General features: G+C 46.5%; 1 protein-coding gene and 1 pseudogene across 2 annotated transcripts in view; both read right to left on the bottom strand.

Moving 5' to 3' along the window:
* LOC137416770 (uncharacterized) overlaps positions 1–9,870 on the bottom strand; it is a 19,952-nt gene extending 10,082 nt beyond the window's left edge. Inside the window, exons 1-2 of the mRNA XM_068102397.2 lie at positions 9,780–9,870; positions 4,282–4,476 (exon numbers count right to left, since the gene is read on the bottom strand). Of these exons, the coding sequence (XP_067958498.2) occupies positions 4,282–4,465 (184 nt within the window). The 5' untranslated portion in view covers positions 4,466–4,476; positions 9,780–9,870. The remainder of the gene's footprint in view (positions 1–4,281; positions 4,477–9,779) is intronic.
* Positions 1–20,032, bottom strand: part of LOC144889555 (uncharacterized) — a 257,306-nt pseudogene that overhangs the window by 48,598 nt on the left and 188,676 nt on the right. The gene's annotated exons all lie outside the window — the stretch shown is intronic.

The raw sequence follows: 20,032 nt of genomic DNA, 5'->3' as shown, positions 1-20,032 counted from the left end.
TGTGTGTGTGTGTGTGTGTCTGTGTGTGTCAGGGTTGTATCCAAGGGGGTTGTGTCAAAGCATGTCCAATGAAAGTGGGGTTGTATCACAAGTGGGGTTGCATCAAAAGTGGGTGCGAGTAAACCGGTCATCACTGCCAGCAGTTTTAAAGTGGCAGTTCTAGTTATTATTATTGTTTGAGGGCAATAGCCATTATTATTGTCAAAAGGTAAAAAGGTTAATGTTAATTGAAACAGGAAACCGGATCGGGAACCGGCAGACGAAGAAGAAGAGGAGAAAAAAAGAGGGCGGAGCAAAAGTCGGACAAGGAGCTGGTTGCTTCAAGCTCTGGGGCGAGTGTTGTCGAACGAAAGTCGCTGGTGAACTTTGGGTTTCCTGGAAAAGGAATTCCTGCGATAAAGTTGTTCTTGCTGTGACTGATCAACCTGCGTGGTCAGTAGGGTGGTCCAAAAAACATCGATCTCTCCGATTTTGATGCTCCACTGGATTATTATTAGAAATGGTCTAAAACATTCACCCACCAAATATTTTCGCTCAATTCCATGTAGAAACTCATACACACTTCAATTGAAATATGGCATTTTTCACCAAATTTGGCTAAACTAGGGCATGCCCGTACTATATATAAGCTAGGACGTGCCCGTACGTGGGTGCCCGTTCCTTGCCAAAAAAAAAAAAAAAAAAAAATTTGTGTAGGGGTGTGTGTGTGTAAACATCCTAGGGCGTGCCCGTACGTGGGTGCAAAAAAACATGCGTGCAAACAACAACAACAAAAAAAAACTTTGAAACCACGTGGCAGTCACGACCACAGAACCCCCCCCCCCCCCTCTATTTACATGAATGGTTTGGTCCATTCGCAACGACCACAGAACCCCCCCCCCCCCCCTCTATTTACATGCAATGGTTTGGTCCAAAGCGAACGGCTTGCAGTGTTTGGTAAAGAAATCGCCATAGCTCGGTAACTACTTCTCCGATTAATATGAAACCTTGAAAAGGCACATCCTCGGGTCCCCAGCAATATACCTGGCAAGTTTAAAGTATATCGGACCGGTAGTTGTCGAGAAACAGCGGTCACAGACAAACATACACACATACACACATACACACATACACACATACACACAGAGATTAATGGAATTATAGATAGATGAGAACAATCCAATAGCAACCTAGGTGGAAAAAGTACATGCACTATTGTACTAAGCCATTTTGTGGTTCATGACTTTTTGCATGCGCTTGTGCCTGTGAGTGTGAAATCATAATGGTCGAAACATGTTTGACAATGCTTGAAACATGTTCATACATGTCCGACTCATGTTTCGACCATGAGGACTTCACAGGGGTATGTACCATCAATGACATTATTGAGGAAAAAAAATATTTCTAAAGTCTTTGTAAGTCATTAAAATTGACCAAAATGACAAATTTATATGTTGAGTGTGTATGAGTTTATAGATGACTCAGATGCAAAATATTTTTTGGGTGAATGATTTAGACCATTTCTAACAATAATCCAATAGAGCATCAAAATCCAGATAAAAAAGTGATTTTTTTTTCATTTTTGGACCACCCTAGTGGTCAGGTTTGGCGTTGGATTCTGAGGAATCATCGTTGGGTCGTTGCGTCTCGAGTACGAGCCGTCGGCCATTTTGGTGCACGTGCTTCGCGTGTCGAGCGGGGTTTATTCGCTTTGTCAGCCATTTCCACCGCTTTCAGACATATCTGATGGGTGTGTGTGTGTGCACCGTGGCTTTTGGAAGATTAATTTGCGGTTCGCCGACTGAGCCATGAAAGTTCATACCTGGAGGGCACCTTTGGATTTCCCATTCGCCTTGATTTTGCCTAAGGCAGTTTTGGACCGCGTGACTCTTTGCGCCGTTCTGGCTGCATTCAACTCTTTGCGCCGCTTCGGCCACGTACGCCTTTCTGCTGTTTTGGCGGTGTGACCGGGCTTGTCATCTGAACGGGGTTCGGGGTTTCGATTTGACATCACTCTGACGATCGCTGAAGGAGATCAACTTTGAGCTATAGAGACATTGGGGAAGGTTCTTTTTCCACTCACTTGGAGCACAGTGAGTTATCTTATACTCGCAGATGGCACCATCATAAGATGTGTTGATTGTACTGTTGATTGCTATTATTGTTGTTCCGTTATTCTTGTGTGATTTTTTAATACAATATTTGTTTGTCGATAACAATTGGTGTGGTTTCACTATTGATTTTTGACACAGAATAACACATTTTTCTGCCGTGGCTCTTCTCGGGGCTCGGAGGTACACCGTGACCAGGGGGTCGGGGAGGAGCACGTAACAGTAGTTTCAGAGAAAAAAAGCAAATATATTTTGGGGGTCAAACCTGGATCCACTTTGACCCCCAGTAGACCCCCTTAAACCGAGATTTTCTTCTCATGCCATGAACAAACTTTAGTCACAACATACCAAATATCATTTGTGCTAAGTTTTGTCACAATCCCATTCGCAGTTTCGGAGAAGCAGTTGCAAGTGTTTACGGACTGTCCGACTGACAACGCGCCATCGTATAAGCTTCCCTGAACAACGTTCCAGGTGAGCCAATCAAGCGTTGATGATTAATTGTATTGAAGGATTGGACTGGCAAGATACCTTAAAGTAGTGCACACATGTCTTTGAACTACATTGTCTGAGTTCAAATGTGGACACAGGTATAAACTGCCATCCTGGTTTATCGCATGCATTGAATTCATCAATGTGAACACCATCCCACAGATGAATGTTAACAATGCAGCAAACCAAGGTCCCAGTGTAAATGCGCATTTAATGACCTGAATGACTCAACAGAACCGAGCTGACGATTCGCCAATACGTGATAAACAGTAGCAGATGTGAGCTTGTAGAGTTGGGTTTTCATACTTGTGCTACTTGGAAATGCCTGCCACTGTGCAAGAATTTGGGTCGAGCTTGGAACGGCAAAGGCCTTATGTTGCTTAGCTTTTCTTGGTTGCTTTATCCAGCCTTCTTTGACGAGAAGGGCCTCGTGTTGACCAATTATCTGGTGATCGTCACAACTGGGGATGATTGAGGTGAGAGCTGATTGGTTGTTTCCTCCAGTGACATGTGAGAGATATAAATTGGCTTTTAAAACATGTGAATTGTAATGGACTCAGACAGACTCCCAAATGGGCAACAAGGCTGTTCGAGATTAATTATCTCCAAGACGCTGAGCAGAGATGAATGCGAATAATGCATGAATAAATCCACCACAAAGCTTTTATTTTACTAGTTTCACCACACGTCTGTTTCAGTGCGCACAGTTGGCCTCACGAGGGGATTGTCTCACATTGAAGGAGAGAACCATGGCTCAAAATACACAGCAACTCGTGCAGTTGAACTAACGTGGGGAATTTTCTCGTGCTGGAGGATGGAACCACAGCTCAAAATACACAGTAACTCGTTCATATACACAGCAGCCCCTATGGGCTGGCACCCCTGCCTCACACCTTGCTCAGCTGGATGCTGTGGAGCCAAAGCCTCAAGATAGTTGGAATCTTCCAAGATGAAGCTGAGTCTATGGGCCCATCACATTCACTGCACAGACAGGTTTGTGGTGTCTCTTTCTTATCCTGTCTCCTTTCTGGTCTGCTCCTTCCATGCGTTGTCCCTACCCCTGCCCCCAAGGTTTTTGCAAGGAAAACGTCCACCAGCAATCCCCTCTGGTGAAACTCCCAAAATGCAGGAAAACTGTTCACCTTCACTCTTTCATTCCCCTTTTTAACCACCTGTGGAAACACTTTCCAAATTCCCTTCATTCTCATTCTTCCCTCCAAATCTTCAAGACAACTCTTCATCACAATCTCAGATCATCCTCCATCCAAACAAGATCTTTTCCACCCCCAAGTGAACCCATTTCAAAGCATTCCCTTTTTCCAGGTAATTGTGATTTCCCCCAACCCTCCCCTCCCCCCCCTCTCCCTCTTTCACACATTTCCTCTGCCTCTTTCACATCTTTTCACCTCACTCTCTGTGTAACCTCTCCTCTTTTCGTTTGTTCGTTGATTGGTATCATCATCCACACTTTCCCCTTCCTCTTCTTCCTGTGTTTCCTTAAACTTCTGCACAGCTTGTTCACCCCCATGTGCCCATGTCCCCTCCCCTTCATCTCACTTATACTCTGCTATTGTTGTTTCCTCTTTCTATTTTATTCCCTTCCATTCTGCGCTAGGTCTTTCAGGAGCCTCTATCAAGTATACAAAAAAAAGGCACTAAACAAACACAGTTATCATCAGAAGTGATTCACACAACTCACCATTGAGCTGGTCACTTTGCTCCTCCGCTAGACCAAAGGAGTTCACATCCTCTATTTTTATCTGCAGAATCTCGGGAAATGCTTCCAGCTCCTCAACCTTCATTCCACACGCAAGCACAGTCGGCTGTTCCAATTCCGGTTGCACATGACAGGAATCCTTCTCACAGCCAACTTGAGCGAACATGGTGCGTGAACCTGAAGAAAGGCGAAAAACATCCCACTCTTCCTGATGTTTGCTCCACTCTGAGAACCTTAATCTGACAAAGTGCCAATATGTGAAGTACCTCTGTACTTGAGGCATTATCTTCTGTTTAAATCAGTTACAGTACTTTTAACTTTCACCACACACTAATGCACACCCTGTGACCCCCAAAAAACAAAACTGCATGTCTTAAGACAATACTGTAATTGTATTACACGTTGATGTGAATGTTGATTGGGCCACATATAAAACTTTCAAAAGTTTAGATATTTTTGTAAAATCTCCGCCGATTCAGAAATTTTAGAATGAAGACATTCAATGGTGAGAAGACCTTGCACACAAGGACAGGGGATGTGCATGAAGCCTGGGTATTTGTGCTCAGATATAATCCATGCCACAGATTTGCTAATATGCAGACAGTTTCCCTACATCAATAACTTTCAAGTAATAAATAAGAAACCACTTTAAAAAGAAAATCGGATGGAACAACAACATTCCTCTGGAACATGTCCGTTCAGTTCATGTTCATTACACTGGCAAATAACACTGAGTCACATGTATTAAAAATTGAAAGAAAGACCGTTTGTATCATCATATCGTTTGAATACTGCAGGGAAGTGAAGTTTCTTTTGAAATTCAATGAGAGTATTTGCACAGGAAAGAGCAAAAATAAAATCGCCAAAGATCAAAATTCTAAATGTGAGGGGGAAGAGGATGTCAATGGTACTTTCAGAGAGAGAGAGAGAGAGAGAGAGAGAGGAGAGAGAGATTTGTCAGGATTAAACCACCTTTAGAGGCCATTTTTCCCCACAAAGCGGGGGTTGGCCTTTTTCGGGAACCGTGGTTGTTGTTGTTTTTCGGTCCCCTTTTTGAAGCAATGTTTTCCGGCCGGATGCCCTTCCTGACGCCAACCCGTTTTGCCGCCTTTAACGACAAACAGGGAATTACCAGTGAACTGGTACTCAATTAGACGACCTCGGAAGGATGACAGGCTGAGTCAACCCCCCTGGCGGTAATTCAGCGATCGACCGGGATTCGAACCCAGGATCCTTGGATCCTAAGCCGGCACCCTAGCCGCTAGCCCAACACCAGGGTTTCAGGATTGAAGGACATATTTCAAGTGTTTGACCAGCTTGTGATTTTTACGGCAGCCCATTGGGCAAAGCTGTCTAGAACTGTGTTTGTCCGTCTGTATGTATGTATGCACGTATGTATGTCCCCTCAAATGTATACCAATCAGAGCTGAGGATTTAGTCACATGACAGGGTGATGTGATTACGTCTGATATGATGGCGGTACAGCGGCTGACTCCACACACTGCCATTTTGATTCCAATTTCGTTCAGGCAAAACATATTGTCGAACCTCTCATATATCACAATCTCCATGCTCCACCTTTACCTTTTTCATTCAGTGTGAAACACAAACAAACATTGTTCAAATGATCATCAAATATCGAAAGCATCGGCGTTACGTCTCTTCCAACAATACGTTACGTATAGGCCTTCGGCTTCATGCCTCATCTTCAGACCGCTTCAGCCAAATTAAACCCGGGTTTCTTCATACAGTAGTGTATCGTTGCAATCGTATCGTTTTCATAATAATAATAATAATTATAATGATATAGTAAACAAGTAAAGGTACATTCAAAGTACACCGCCCCCATGCCAAATAATTAAATATCCTGCAGCGCGGCATTGCCGGGGTGCCTCTGGCGCCCGGCAATACCGCAGTGCAGCTCATAGAGGCTGCATTGGGAGGGAGAGGTGTACACTAATTGATTGATTAATCATATAATTAAAATCAATAAAAGATTATCACAAAATATTTTCTTAATCAATTGGCTAATAGCATAACTAAACCACTAGTGCTTCATCCGAAGATTTATCTTTTAGAAATTTAATTAAATAAGTCATTAATAAAAATTAAATAAGTAATTGATTAATCAAAAAATAATTCATCGATTAATTGATGAATTAATAAATCAAAAATAGCCTTTGCAACCAAATCACCTGGTCATTGGCATGTCCAAATATCAGCTTCCGTGCTCAAAAGGTGCCTGAGTTAATGGTCAGAAGAGAAAGGAAATTTGATTAATTAAATAAGTACTTAATTAATCGCTAATAATTAAATAACTCCTCAATTAATTGATTAATCAAAAAACCAAAAATAGTGTTTTTGACAAAAGACTTGCTCACTAGTGTGCCGAAATTTCAGCTTCCTAGCTCAAAGGATGGCTGAGATATCGCCCAGACAAACAAACAAACAAGAAAGCAAGAAAGAAAACAAACAACCAGAGTGAAAACCGAGTACTCCCTTTCAGCGTGCATCACTGCCGAGCCCCCTTCGGTGCCCAGCAATGACGATTTGCAATGCCTGGAGATGGCATAGGAAAGGTGCGGTGTACAATATAACCATAACACTTTAATCCCAATGTCATGAATACAAAGTTAATGGATTGAAGCGGTGTATGGTTCATGAATCAATGATGAGTGGTGTTCGGCACTAATATTAATAACCGCAGAAGGAAAGAATTTGCCTCGGTATTTTGATCGTACTTTCATTTTCCAAATAATGATAACGTAACGTTAATATTATAGTAAATCTAATCATAACACTAATCCCTTCGTAGTGACTGCAAATGTACTGGAAGTTAAAATATATCATCTTCTACATATTAAAATCGCGGCAGTTTTGTGTTTGTTACATCATTACATTTATGATGTCATTACGACGGCTGACTTCACCAACCAACATTTTAATTTACGAGTACACCCACTCACTACAGGAGTGGCAGGAAGAGTCATTCTTCTTTGGGGTATATAGATTAGAGTCGATCTGTTGTCAGGTCTCAAGAACATTGTGTGTGTGTTCATTTACCAAGTTTATTGTGGAGAAATTGCCATCTTACTATAATTCACCAAATGTCTGTCCGTCCGTCCATCTGTCCGTCTGTCCGTCTGTCCGTCTGTCCGTCTGTTCGTTCGTTCGAAGGTGCTGCACAAACGGCTGAACCAATCGCAACTATATTTTGGATGGGTAATCCTCGGACCCCCTGGAGTAAAATAGGCTATATTGTTTTTCCAAGTTTTCCAATTTTCCAGTTTTTCAAACACGATGGAATAATATTTACCGATATGAACAGTGGTGTGGCTTTTGTTGAAATTCCACGTACAAGGAGAGAGTAGATCGACTCCTGATGAATTCTTCCGATTTAAACCTATGGCTCCGAAGTCACATGGCAACGTGTGCAAAGCGACGGAGAAACAGGTGTCGCGGCTGCTTCCGTGTTGCAGATTCGGCGCGCACTCTTCACACAGAAACATGCGACTGAGAAAGACGTGCAGCTGCCGCATCCGTTTTGGAGAATTCAATCCTTTTTCAAAATGGGTGCCATGTATTGTTTAGATAATGATGATTTGTGTGTGATATGATTCAACGGACGTTTATATGAATCGTTTAAAACAAAAAAGCCTACAATTTCTGATATTTTGCCTTTTCATTTGGGCTTCCCATTTGAAGCCCTGCCCGTAGGGTGGGTACCGTTGCTAGTTTGATTTAATCCATGGGTGTACTAGTAAATTAAAATGTGGATCTCCAAGTGGCGCAAGCACTCCATTCAAAACCCTTAAGGAACGACTGTCTTGGCAAGCACTAGCTAATTGCTTGGTGAATGAGCATACCTCCAACCATTGTGGGGTATATAAATTAGAGTATATCTTCGCTCAGTTCTGCAAGTAAAATGTACCTCATGATGTCAGGATTCCTCCAAATTTCTTTGTTTAATGTTACAAGCAGCATTAGCGACGGTTTAAAAAGCTAATCATATGTGTTTGTGGTTTATAATATTTTACAAGCCCGGTTACGCCTCTGTTAGACTTTTGGTCTTGTTTTTCATTGAATTTATTAAACACGATCTCCCTTTGAATAAATTAATGAGTTTAATAATACTTTGAATATATTTACCATAATAAATTAATAATTTTGAATAAGATAAATAAATTACCAAGTGGTTCTGCATATCTTCCATAAGCAGTCTCCAACCCCTTCCCTCTGGTGTGGAAAGGTCAACATTCTCCATTGCTTCCCATAATCTCCTATACAAGAACAACAAAGTTATACAAGAAACTTTGACGCAGGAAATCACTTGGCAGTTTGATAGAGTATCCTCTGTTTACGGGAGCATCGGGCTGAAGATAATCTTCACCTTGTCACGTTTGTTGAGCATCTTGAAGGTCTCCACGTTCATGCGTGCAGATGCACCTCAATATATTGGAGTTGAAAGATTCCGTTTTCCCAAGTCTTTCATCATAAATGAGGCCTTTTAGGGATTGTACATTTTAATTTAATTTCTGGGAAATTATTAGATTTTGGTGAAGATCTGGATCCGGCTAGTAGAATGTCTTAAGTGATTATTTTACCATTGGGAGATAGGGCCAAAAACGATAAATAGCAGAATATCTCAAAAAGTTGTGGACGGACTTGGAAGAAACTTGGTGGACCGGTTTGGTGTGTGACAAGGAAGAATTGATTCTATTTTGGTGAAGTTACGAATCCGGATCAGAGAATTTTTAAAGCGATTCTTCACCAATGGAGAATGAAATCTCGTGTATATGGAAAAAGCGATGATGGAATACAGAAATCAAAATTGAACAAATTGTTTTGTACCTCAGGAAATTATATTTTGTTCATATTAACTGAAAATCATACAATATAATGGATATTAATTACACAAAATAGAAATGCTCAAAAGTGGAAACAACATGACCATTCACAATGGGGCCTAACCACCACGGCGGGGCTCAACCACCAGTCGGGGCTCAACCACCAGTCGGGGCTCAACCACCAGTCGGGGCTCAACCACCAATGCGGGGCTCAACCACCAATGCGGGGCTCAACCACCACGGCGGGGCTCAACCACCAAGGCGGGGCTCAACCAACAAGGCGGGGCTCAACCACCAAGGCGGGGCTCAACCACCAAGGCGGGGCTCAACCACGGCGGGGCCTAACCACCACCCCGGGCTAAACCACCACTGCGGGGCCTAACCGCCACGACGGGGTCTACCAACCATAGATAAAAGTGAGCCGCTTCCCAAGAAGTAAGCTGATGTTTGCTGCCGGGACACATCCCCCATCACCCTGCGCACAACACGTGTCTTCCCAATGAAACCCTCTACAGAGGTCTACAGTGTACACTCTCCTTCATTACGGAACGAACCAAACACGATCATTGTCCATTTATCACTAATAACTTCATTATCACTCGATCCCATGACGAACACAGACACACACGTTACCTCTCCTGGTGATGAACTGTGAGAAACGAACAAACACTGAAACACTTCCAAGATTTGAACTCAGAGGACTCACAGGAGCTTCTTCCCCTGACGTCATGAAAAACGCGATGACGTAGCCTCGTAGAACGCCTGTGCCGTCTGCCGTTCATTCACGTCTCACAGCAACACCTCCCTCTTCTTCTTTAGCCGCCACATTAATTATTCCCCACTGATCTCCGTACTAACTGGATTGGGTGCTGTGCTGTGCACTATTCGCCGATGCGAAGCGGCGGCCATTCTGGGACCATCAAAAAGCTAATAAAACGCAACAGCAGTACCGGTATATCCATTTCGCCTCGTACATTTCATCAAGGAGCACCAAGCACTGCCTTCCGAAACCGACACAACCAAAATCACTCCTAAAGGTGTGGGATCCTACCTGCGCACACCTCGCCATGCATACTGTAATGGTCCTTTTATAGTTGAGAAGAGGGGGTTGGGGAGGGAAAATCTTTACAACGGCATTTCAGAATGTTTGGTGAAAAATCTAAATCGATGAAAATATTATAAAGATATATTGTATTCATTAACCAATCACAACCAACACGAAGGGACCTGGAGATATTTCTGGTGTGACCAACATAGGCCAAAAACAGAATAAAACACCCATGTTTGTTTACAAATGCACAAATTATTATTTTCTCTTAAATAATCTGTTTTTTTTCTGGTTTTTTGTATACTGAATCGAGGCTCATGAAAGAGGGAACATTTATTTCACAAACAAATCAACCAGACAAACAAAATATATAAAAAGAGGGAGCGGAAGACAAGATGGGGAGAGAAAGGGTGGCACACAAACACAACATTTGAGAGCAGGGAGATGTGTGGGAGGGAGAGGGCTTGGGGGGAGGAGGCGTGGGAAGGGGGGGGGGGGGGAGTTTAAAACACAAGGACACCAACGACTTCCAGGACAGAAGTTGGTATTTCAAAAAAGTGGATTTAGGGTTAAATTAGCGGGGGTAGAAAAGATCAAGGTTTTGGATGGGGGAAGATAAGAGATGGTGGTGAACAGCTGTTTTAAAGACCTGGAGGGTGGAGTGGGATTGAAGCGAGTGAGGGAGTTTGTTCCAGAGGTGGGAGAAAAGAGGAATGAAGGAGTGAAGGTGAGCAGAGAGTCTTGATTTTGGCAGTTTAACCATAAGAGGGTTGCAGGCAGATCTTGTGCGACCTGTATAAATATTTGGGGGACAGAGCACAGAGAGAGCTGGGGGGGGGGGGGCAAGGTCAGAGAAGAGTCGGTAAAAGACGGAAAGACCACCAACCTGCCTGCGCTGAGTGAGTGAAAGGCCCTTGGAGTTAGCTTCATAGCGGGAGATTCCAATGATTCTGAACGCTTTGGTTTCAACGGCATGAAGACGAGCTAGGTGTGAGGCAGGAGCACCAGCCCAGAGGGGAGAGCAGTATTCCATTGAGCTGTGGATGAAAGCCTTTTATGTGGTGAGGAGCTCAGGTGTGCCAAGGAAGGACTTCGCACGACGGAGGATGCCCAGTCGGCGACTGGCTTTGGAGGCCAGATTTGAAATGTGGTTTTCCCAGGAAAGATCATGGCAGATAGTGAGACCGAAAAGCTTGAGTGACAGAACTTCTGGGAGAGGATTATTCAAAAAGTGGATGGGAGGGTTGTCCAGTCGGTCTTTTTGGAGAGACATCGTAAGAGTGTGAGATTTGTCAGGATTGAAAGACATGTTCCACTTGTTTGCCCAGTCTGTGATTTTGTCCAGGTCTGCAGAGAGTGAGGAGGCTGCAGACTGCCGATCTGAGGGATGAGGAATGGAGCGACAGAGAGTAGAGTCATCAGCAAAGAGATAGAGAGGATTTTCAAGAGAGTCAGAGAGATCATTGATGAAGACCTGAAAAAGCACAGGGCCCAGAACACTGCCTTGGGGAACTCCAGCCTGAACAGGAAGAGGAGATGAGAGAAACCCATTCAGGGCCACACGTTGACTACGACTACAGAGGACGTCCGCCAGCCATGTGTGGAGATTTCCATGGATACCAAAGGAGGAGTGTTTGGTGAGCAGAGCGGGGTGCCAGACCGTATTGAAGACATGTGATATGTCAAGGGAGACAGCTCTAATTTCCTGTTTGGCATTGAGGCCCTCCATCCATTTTTGAGAAAGCAGAAGCAGCATGTCCAGAGTAGAGTGACCAGGTCTGAAACCAAATTGATGATCAGAGATCAAGCCATTGGAGAAGAGGAAAGATTTCATATCTGAAGCAATGATGCATTCCATGACTTTGCTGATAATTGGGAGAAGGCTGATTGGTCTGTAGTTGCTAGGATCTGTTTTTGCACCTTTTTGTGCAAAGCGGTGATGTTGGCTGATTTCCAAGCAGATGGCAGATGACCTTGAGCAAAAGAGAAGGTGAAGAGAACAGAGAGAGGGAGTGAAAGGGTGGCAGAACAGGATTTTAGGACCCGTGGGCTGATGCCATCAGGTCCAGTCTAGAATCAGAGTCGAGGGCTGACAGAAACCTTTCCACCTTGTCAGGAGGAAAGGACACCGAGTCCAGGAGCAGCTGGGTATGACTGGGTATGGTGGGTACAGAGAGGGATGGGTTTGGGACACAAGATTTAGAGGCAAACACAGAGTTGAGGCATTCAGCTTTCTCCCGTGCCGTGTAGCCGTTTGAGGTGAGGGAGGGGATGGAGGGGGAACAAACACCCGAAACAGATTTGACCAGATGCCACCAGGATTTCGAAGCGGGAGACAGATAGAGTTCGGTCTTGAGAACGGAGAGATGTTGGCTCTCCTGAGGGTGGACACACACTTGTTTTGGGATTTGTGAAAGGAAATGAGATTTCCTTCTGTTGGATTTGCTTTCCAGGAGACAAAAGCAAGTTGTTTCTGGGCAACAGCCTCACCACAAGGTTCCGTGTACCATGGACGGGAGGAACGGTATGACAACTGAAGACGAGATGGGATAAATTTGTGCATGAGAGAGAGCAATTTACTTTGGAAGAATTCCCAGGATGAGTTGATGTCAGAGGTGGAAGAGATGGGAGACCAGTCCAGATGATTGATGGCTGTTTGAAGACCGTGCCAGTTGGCCTAAGTGAAATGCTAGACTCGTCGACACTGAGGAGCCTCTCTGAGAATGGTCAGAGAGATGTCCACTTTAACAAGCACATGATCAGATGAGCCGATTGGAGCAGAAGAAGAGCAGCAGACATTTTCAGGGAAGTTAGTCATAACCAAGTCCAGAAGAGAAGATGCTCCGTTGACTGAGATCCGGTTTGGGAAATTGACAGATTGTGTCAGTCCCAGTGAGTCGCAGACGTCCTTTGCTGAAGAGCCATGGCTGGTGAGAGAGGTACCCACACCCAGCCAACTGGCATGGTGACAATTTAAATCACCACATATGAGGAAGAGAGAGTTGGGATGGGCAGATAGAAGTTGGTCCATATTATTAGACAGCGAGATGTAGATGGAGTCATCACTGTTTGGTGGACGGTACAACACACATATGAACAAAAGGTGGGAGTGAAGGGGAAGCCATAGCCAAAGGTATTCCTGGGGGTGACGTGGAGAGAGGGCAGTGCAGGGCGAGTGAGGAAGAGAGTTTTTTATATAAAGATAGCAACCCCACCTCCAGGACGAGGCTCAGGTCTATCATACCGGAGGAGGGAGTAACCTGGGAGAGATACCAAGGAATCAGAGACATCATGAAGGAGGAAAGTTTATGTTAAGCAGATCACGTCTGGTTTGTCAGAAGCAACCTGTATGGAGAGATCAGTCAAGTTTGAGCGAAGGCCCCGGATGTTTGAGGTCCATACCGTTAATTAAGAGGTAGGGGGAGCATCGGATACAGAACAGGGGGGGGGGGGGGGGGAGGGGTAGGGTATGATGTGGAAGAGGAGGAAGAGGTAGGGAGATCTGTTGAAGGTGTGTCAGAGATTTCAGAATAGCTTGGAGAAAGGGAAGAATGGGGCGGACAAAAGGTTTGATGGTGAATGGGTGAGGCACTGTGAGGAGTTATTTGAGGAGGGGGAAGAGCGAGGCAGAAGGTTGGGGGAGATGAAGGTGAAAGTTGGAAGGGGGAAGAAGTGGGGAGGACGCTTTGAGGAGGCGGGGTGAGAGGGGAGTCTCGGAGGGGAGGGGTGTGGGGGGAGTTTAGGAAGGAAGGGGCAAGGGCGGAGATTTGAAAGGGATGGGTGATGGGGAAGATTTGGAGGGGAGGGGCAAGGGGGAATATTTGAAAAAGATGCGTGATGGGGAAGATTTGAAGGGGATGGGCAAGGGGGTAGATTTGGAGGGGAGGCGTGATGGGGAAGTTTTGGAGGGGAGGGGTGATGGGGAAGGTTTGGAGGGGAGGGGCAAGGGGGAAGATTTGAAAGGGATGGGTGATGGGGAGGTTTTGGAGGGGAGAGGTGATGGGGAAGTTTTGGAGAGAAGGGGTGATGGGGAAGGTTTGGAGGGGAGGGGCAAGGGGGAAGATTTGAAAGGGATGGGTGATGGGGAAGATTTGGAGGGGAGGGGCAAGGGGTTGGATATTGAAAGAGATGGGTGATGGGGAAGATTTGGAGGGGAGGGGCAAGGGGGTAGATTTGGAGGGGAGGGGTAATGGGAAAGTTTTGGAGGGGAGGGGTGATGGGGAAGATTTGGAGGGAAGGGGTGATGGGGAAGATTTGGAGGGGAGGGGCAGGGGGGAAGATTTGAAAGGGATGGGTGATGGTGGAGATTTGGAGGGGAGGGGCAAGGGGGAATATTTGAAAGAGATGGGTGATGGGGAAGATTTGGAGGTGATGGGCAAGGGGGAATATTTGAAAGAGATGGGTGATGGGGAAGATTTGGAGGGGATGGGCAAGGGGGTAGATTTGGAGGGGAGGCGTGATGGGGAGGATTTGGAGGGGAGGGGTGATGGGGAAGGTTTGGAGGGGAGGGGCAAGGGGGAAGATTTGAAAGGGATGGGTGATGGGGAAGTTTTGGAGGGGAGGGGTGATGGGGAAGTTTTGGAGGGAAGGGGTGATGGGGAAGATTTGGAGGGGAGGGGCAAGGGGGAATATTTGAAAGAGATGGGTGATGGGGAAGATTTGGAGGGGAAGGGCAAGGGGGTAGATTTGGAGGGGAGGCGTGATGGGGAAGTTTTGGAGGGGAGGGGTGATGAGGACGTTTTGGAGGGAAGGGGTGATGGGGAAGGTTTGGAGGGGAGGGGCAAGGTGGAAGATTTGAAAGGGATGGGTGATGGGGAAGATTTGGAGGGGAGGGGCAAGGGGGGATATTTGAAAGGTATGGGTGATGGGGAAGATTTGGAGGGGAGGGGCAAGGGGGAATATTTGAAAGGGATGGGTGATGGGGAAGTTTTGGAGGGGATGGGCAAGGGGGTAGATTTGGAGGGGGGCATGATGGGGAAGTTTTGGAGGGGAGAGGTGATGGGGAAGTTTTGGAGGGAAGGGGTGATGGGGAAGGTTTGGAGGGGAGGGGCAAGGGGGGATATTGAAAGAGATGGGTGATGGGGAAGATTTGGAGGGGAGGGGCAAGGGGGTAGATTTGGAGGGGAGGGGTGATGGGAAAGTTTTGGAGGGGAGGGGTGATGGGAAAGTTTTGGAGGGAAGGGGTGATGGGGAAGATTTGGAGGGGAGGGGCAGGGGGGAAGATTTGAAAGGGATGGGTGATGGGGGAGATTTGGATGGGAGGGGCAAGGGGGAATATTTGAAAGAGATGGGTGATGGGGAAGATTTGGAGGTGAGGGGCAAGGGGGTAGATTTGGAGGGGAGGGGTGATGGGGAAGTTTTGGAGGGGAGGGGTGATGGGGAAGTTTTGGAGGGAAGGGATGATGGGGAAGATTTGGAGGGGAGGGGCAAGGTGGAAGATTTGAAAGGGATGGGTGATGGGGAAGATTTGGAGCGGCGGGGAAAGGGGGAATATTTGAAAGAGATGGGTGATGGGAAAGATTTGGAGGGGAGGGGCAAGGGGGTAGATTTGGAGGGGAGGGGTGATGGGGAAGTTTTGGAGGGGAGGGATGATGGGGAAGTTTTGGAGGGAAGGGGTGATGGGGAAGATTTGTTGGGGAGGGGTGAGATTGGATTTTGAAAAGGTCCGATTAAGGGGAAACGAACATTTATTGCAAAATGAGTTTCTTGAGACCTTCGAGTCAAAAATACGTTTGAGGATGCTGAAGGAGGGGTGGAGTGCAGGAGAATTTCAGGAACGTAGAAAAAAGGAACTGTAAGAGATGGAATTTTTTTTTGGAATGAATAGATTTGGTGAGCAAGTCAAAAGCATCCTTTTATAGAAGAAGAAGAAAAAGGTGTTATAATATACGACAGAATACAGTTCTTCAGGGGAAAGTTTAAACATTTTTAACAATGTGGTCACGTGATCACGAACAATGTGATCGAAGAACGAACGAACAAATAAGAACAACGAATAAACGAATAAGAACAGAGAAGGAAATATATATATATATTTTTTTTTTGAGTTGAGCTTTTAAACAAGGAAGTATGGGGTGAAAACTGGGACAAAAACAGAGAACGAAAGTAATTGCAGCGCAATCGATGAACCGCTGAGAGAAAAACAAAGCCTCAAGGTCGGACACGGTAGCCTACTGGGCCTCAGAATACGCAACACGAATTAACCGACGATTTTGTAAACATGTATGAAAAATTAACAACGAGAATCTTACTAAAGACACACTATAGGTACACACACCGAAATTTCGACAGTTTTGATACAGTTTCGACAAAAACACATTTGTGAAAAATTACTTAACTTCGAAAGCATGAGTGCATGGACAGCTTCGAAAAAACGTGACCTCCAATCATGCGTATGCGCCAGCATCAATGCGAGCATCTTTCGTCCAACAACTACTTAATTTGTTAAACTACACCAAAAATCTGCCTGCTGCCGGTACCTCTACATCGCCAGATTCACCTGCAGATGTAACCCACCACCACCATCTGAACCTACAGACACACACCCAACATCCCCCTCCACACACATCTCCAACACCCCTCCCCCTCCACACACACCCCACCAACACCCCACCAACACCCCACCCCCTCCACACACGTCCCCAAAACCCCACACACACCCCCAACACCCCACACACACCCCCAACCCCCATCTGCCCTGCTGAACTTGCTCCCGTTACATACATCAGCCACCCCTTCGGCACTGGTAACATCACCCCCTCCCATTCATCACAACCCATGATATCCACCTACTTCGATAACATATACTATCTCCCCCACCAACCCCAAGCCCTCCCCTGCCCCCGACGTCGCTACCCCCAACCCCCCCCCCCCCGACGTCGCTACCCCAACTTCCCCGACGTCGCTACCCAAACCCCCCCCCCAACGTCGCTACCCCAATCCCCCCGACGTCGCTACCCCAACCCCCCCGGCGTCGCTACCCCCAATCCACCCAGCTATCTCCCTGACGACACCTCACCTGGAAGGCATACAGAGAGACCAAAACCACACCAAAATGTGATGTTTTGTTGATGGTCCCAAGATGGCGGCTCATTGACTTCGTTTACTGTTGCTTGACCCCAATCCAGTTAGTATCGAGATCAGTGTTTGTTGTGAAATTCAACCAGATCCACAACTTGTCCCATAGGTAGGTTTAATCTCAATTAGATCTTTGACATCATCCTGTAAAATACAATCATGCAATAGATATCAGGATCTTGGTATCATACTGAGCAGACCGATAATAATAGACAAAGCAAGCGAGTCTAGCATATATGTATGAGTCTAGCATATACGTACCATTCAAGACTACATGTAAAGTTAATGTCACAGGTGTGGCTCCGCGTCGCGGACGTCCCAGGTTTTATCGATGCCCTTCAGTGGCTGAAGCGAGTCACTCTCCTGGGTTCAACTTTGGTATAATTTCACTACATTCTCCCCGCCGTTAGAACTATACTGCCGCTAGGCAGATCGTAAGCGTGCATCAGCATTAATTGATTAGGGTACGTCATTCCATGTCAGTCGGTCCACCCGTAGTGGTCGGGGCAGCTAACTACCCTGCCAGCGTGCGTCCGGAAACTACCGGGTGCGGCGTCCCCAAGCTCGGAGTCCCCGTCAGAGTAGCCGCTGGAGGCAGGTGTCGGAGGGGGAACCTCAGAGCCTTCAGGCAGGGGTGTAGGTGACGAGAGGGGTGACGGCAAAGGTTCCATAGAGGAAGCTTCGGTAGAGTCCATAGACTCGTATATCGGATCGTCGATATCCCTATAAGGGTCGATGACCCCACAAGGGGCGAGATGGCGTACAGAGACAGTGGACTCGCGTCTATCTGCCGTCAGCACACGAGCATGCTTGGGATTAGCCTGGAGTACCTGCACCTTATCCACAAAGGGGTCGTACTTGCTCGTGCGCACCGCTCATTTGAGATAAGCCGGCCCCGGCTCAGCGAGCCAGCTGGGTAAAGATCGGATACTACCCGAGCTTCTAGGGTGGTGGAACAGTCGCTCGTGAGGAGTCTGGTTGGTGGCCGTACATAGGAGAGCCTGGATCGAGTTCAGAGCCGCAGGTAGCGACCAAGCCCATTTATCGAGACCCCGGCCGAGGTTCCGGAGGCTTAGAGTGACGGCCCTCCATATAATCCCATTGAAGCGTTCGATCTGCCCATTTGCCTGGGGTCTGTACGGTGTGGTGTAACTCGAAGCAACATTATTTTGGAGCAAATAACCGCTCACCTCCTGCGACAGGAACACCGCACCCCGATCGGTATGCACGTAGGCCGGATACCCAAACATATAAAACAAATTCTGCAGGCACCGTATGACCGTGGCAGCCGTCATATCCCCGCACGTATAAGCAAAGGGGAATCGCGAGTACTCATCAACGATAGTGAGCAGCTAACGAGAGTTGCTCGACACCGGCAGCGGTCCTTTGAAATCCATCGCCAATCTCTCCCACGGTCTAGTAGCCCTAACCAGCGACGCCATGGGAGGGTTGTAAAAATGCGGTTTGAGTTCCGCACATATAGCGCAGTCACGGCAGATCCGGCGGATGTCCTCAACCGAGTACGGCAGATTACTACTACGCACAAAATGAGCAAAACGCGTCACCCCCGGATGACACATAGTGTCGTGCAGAGTCCGCAGCCCCTCCAAAGTTATGATCCCCACGCACGTAGCCGGCCTCGATAAGGCGTCGGCGACCAGGTTATCCTTCCCCGGGCGGTATTTGATGGTGTAGCAGAAGTCGGCGAGTTTGATATGCCAGTGAGTGATTTTCTCATTCTTAATACGTTGAGCATGCAAGGTGTCGTACATGAACGCAACGCTTTGTTGGTCCGTGATGATTTGGAAGCATCGCCCGAGTAAGTACGGTCGAGTAAGTAAGTAAGTACGGTTTTTTTCACGTGACTCCCCCCTCTCCCCCCTCCGTCCTCCCTTCCCCCCTCTATCCTCCCCTTCCCCCCCTCCACCCTCCCCTTTCTCGCTCCCCTTCCCCCTCCCTTCCCCCTCCACCCTACCCCCTCTATCCTCCCCTTCCCCCCCTCCACCCTCCACCCTACCCCCTCCCTTCCCCCTACACCCTACCCCCTCCCCTTTCCCCCTCCCCTTCCCCTCCCCCTTTCCCCTCCCCTTCCCCTTCCACCCTCACCCCACCTCCCCCTCCCTCCTCCCCTCACCCTCCTCCCCCCTCCCCTCCCCCCTCCCTCCTTTCTCCCTCCCTCCTTTCTCCCTCCCTCCCCTCCCCCGGTTCCGATGCGGTTCCAATTCGCGATAAGGTCTATGTGCTATCACCGACACTTTTTCAACTTTTTCATACCTTTTAATAAGATTTAACTTATCTTCCATCGCAACCAGATTACACTTGGAAACACCAGCATTATCCTTCTTAGGACCCATGGCTAACACAGACACAGTAAAGGAATACTGTACGTCGCCTCTGTTTTGAATGAGAACCATCAGTTGCGCGTACGTACAGAATACTGTACGTACATTTATATATTTTTTTAATGTGCTTTTTATTGTATTTTTAATTGTTTTTTTGCTTCTTTTATTGTTAATTTATGTACTATTTTATTTATTTTAAATATATTTTTGAGGAAAAATTTTTTTTTTCATGTCCGTAGGAGTGACAGTAGTGTATATATGTTGCTTCTGGGACACTCTCATTTTCCCATTGACTTACATGTTAATTTTCCTCTTAACCTCATTGCCCATTAACACCTCTATTTCTCCCATCGTAATCTTTATGAACCTTTTGTCTAGAGTACCTATCCTTAATGTTGTTCATTAGACCACTCAAACAC

The sequence above is a fragment of the Myxine glutinosa genome, chromosome 1 (genome assembly GCF_964187855.1).
Source record: "Myxine glutinosa chromosome 1, kmMyxGlut1.1, whole genome shotgun sequence".
In the NCBI taxonomy this organism is placed as follows: Eukaryota; Metazoa; Chordata; class Myxini; order Myxiniformes; family Myxinidae; genus Myxine; species Myxine glutinosa.
This window is presented reverse-complemented; position numbering and strand designations above follow the sequence as displayed.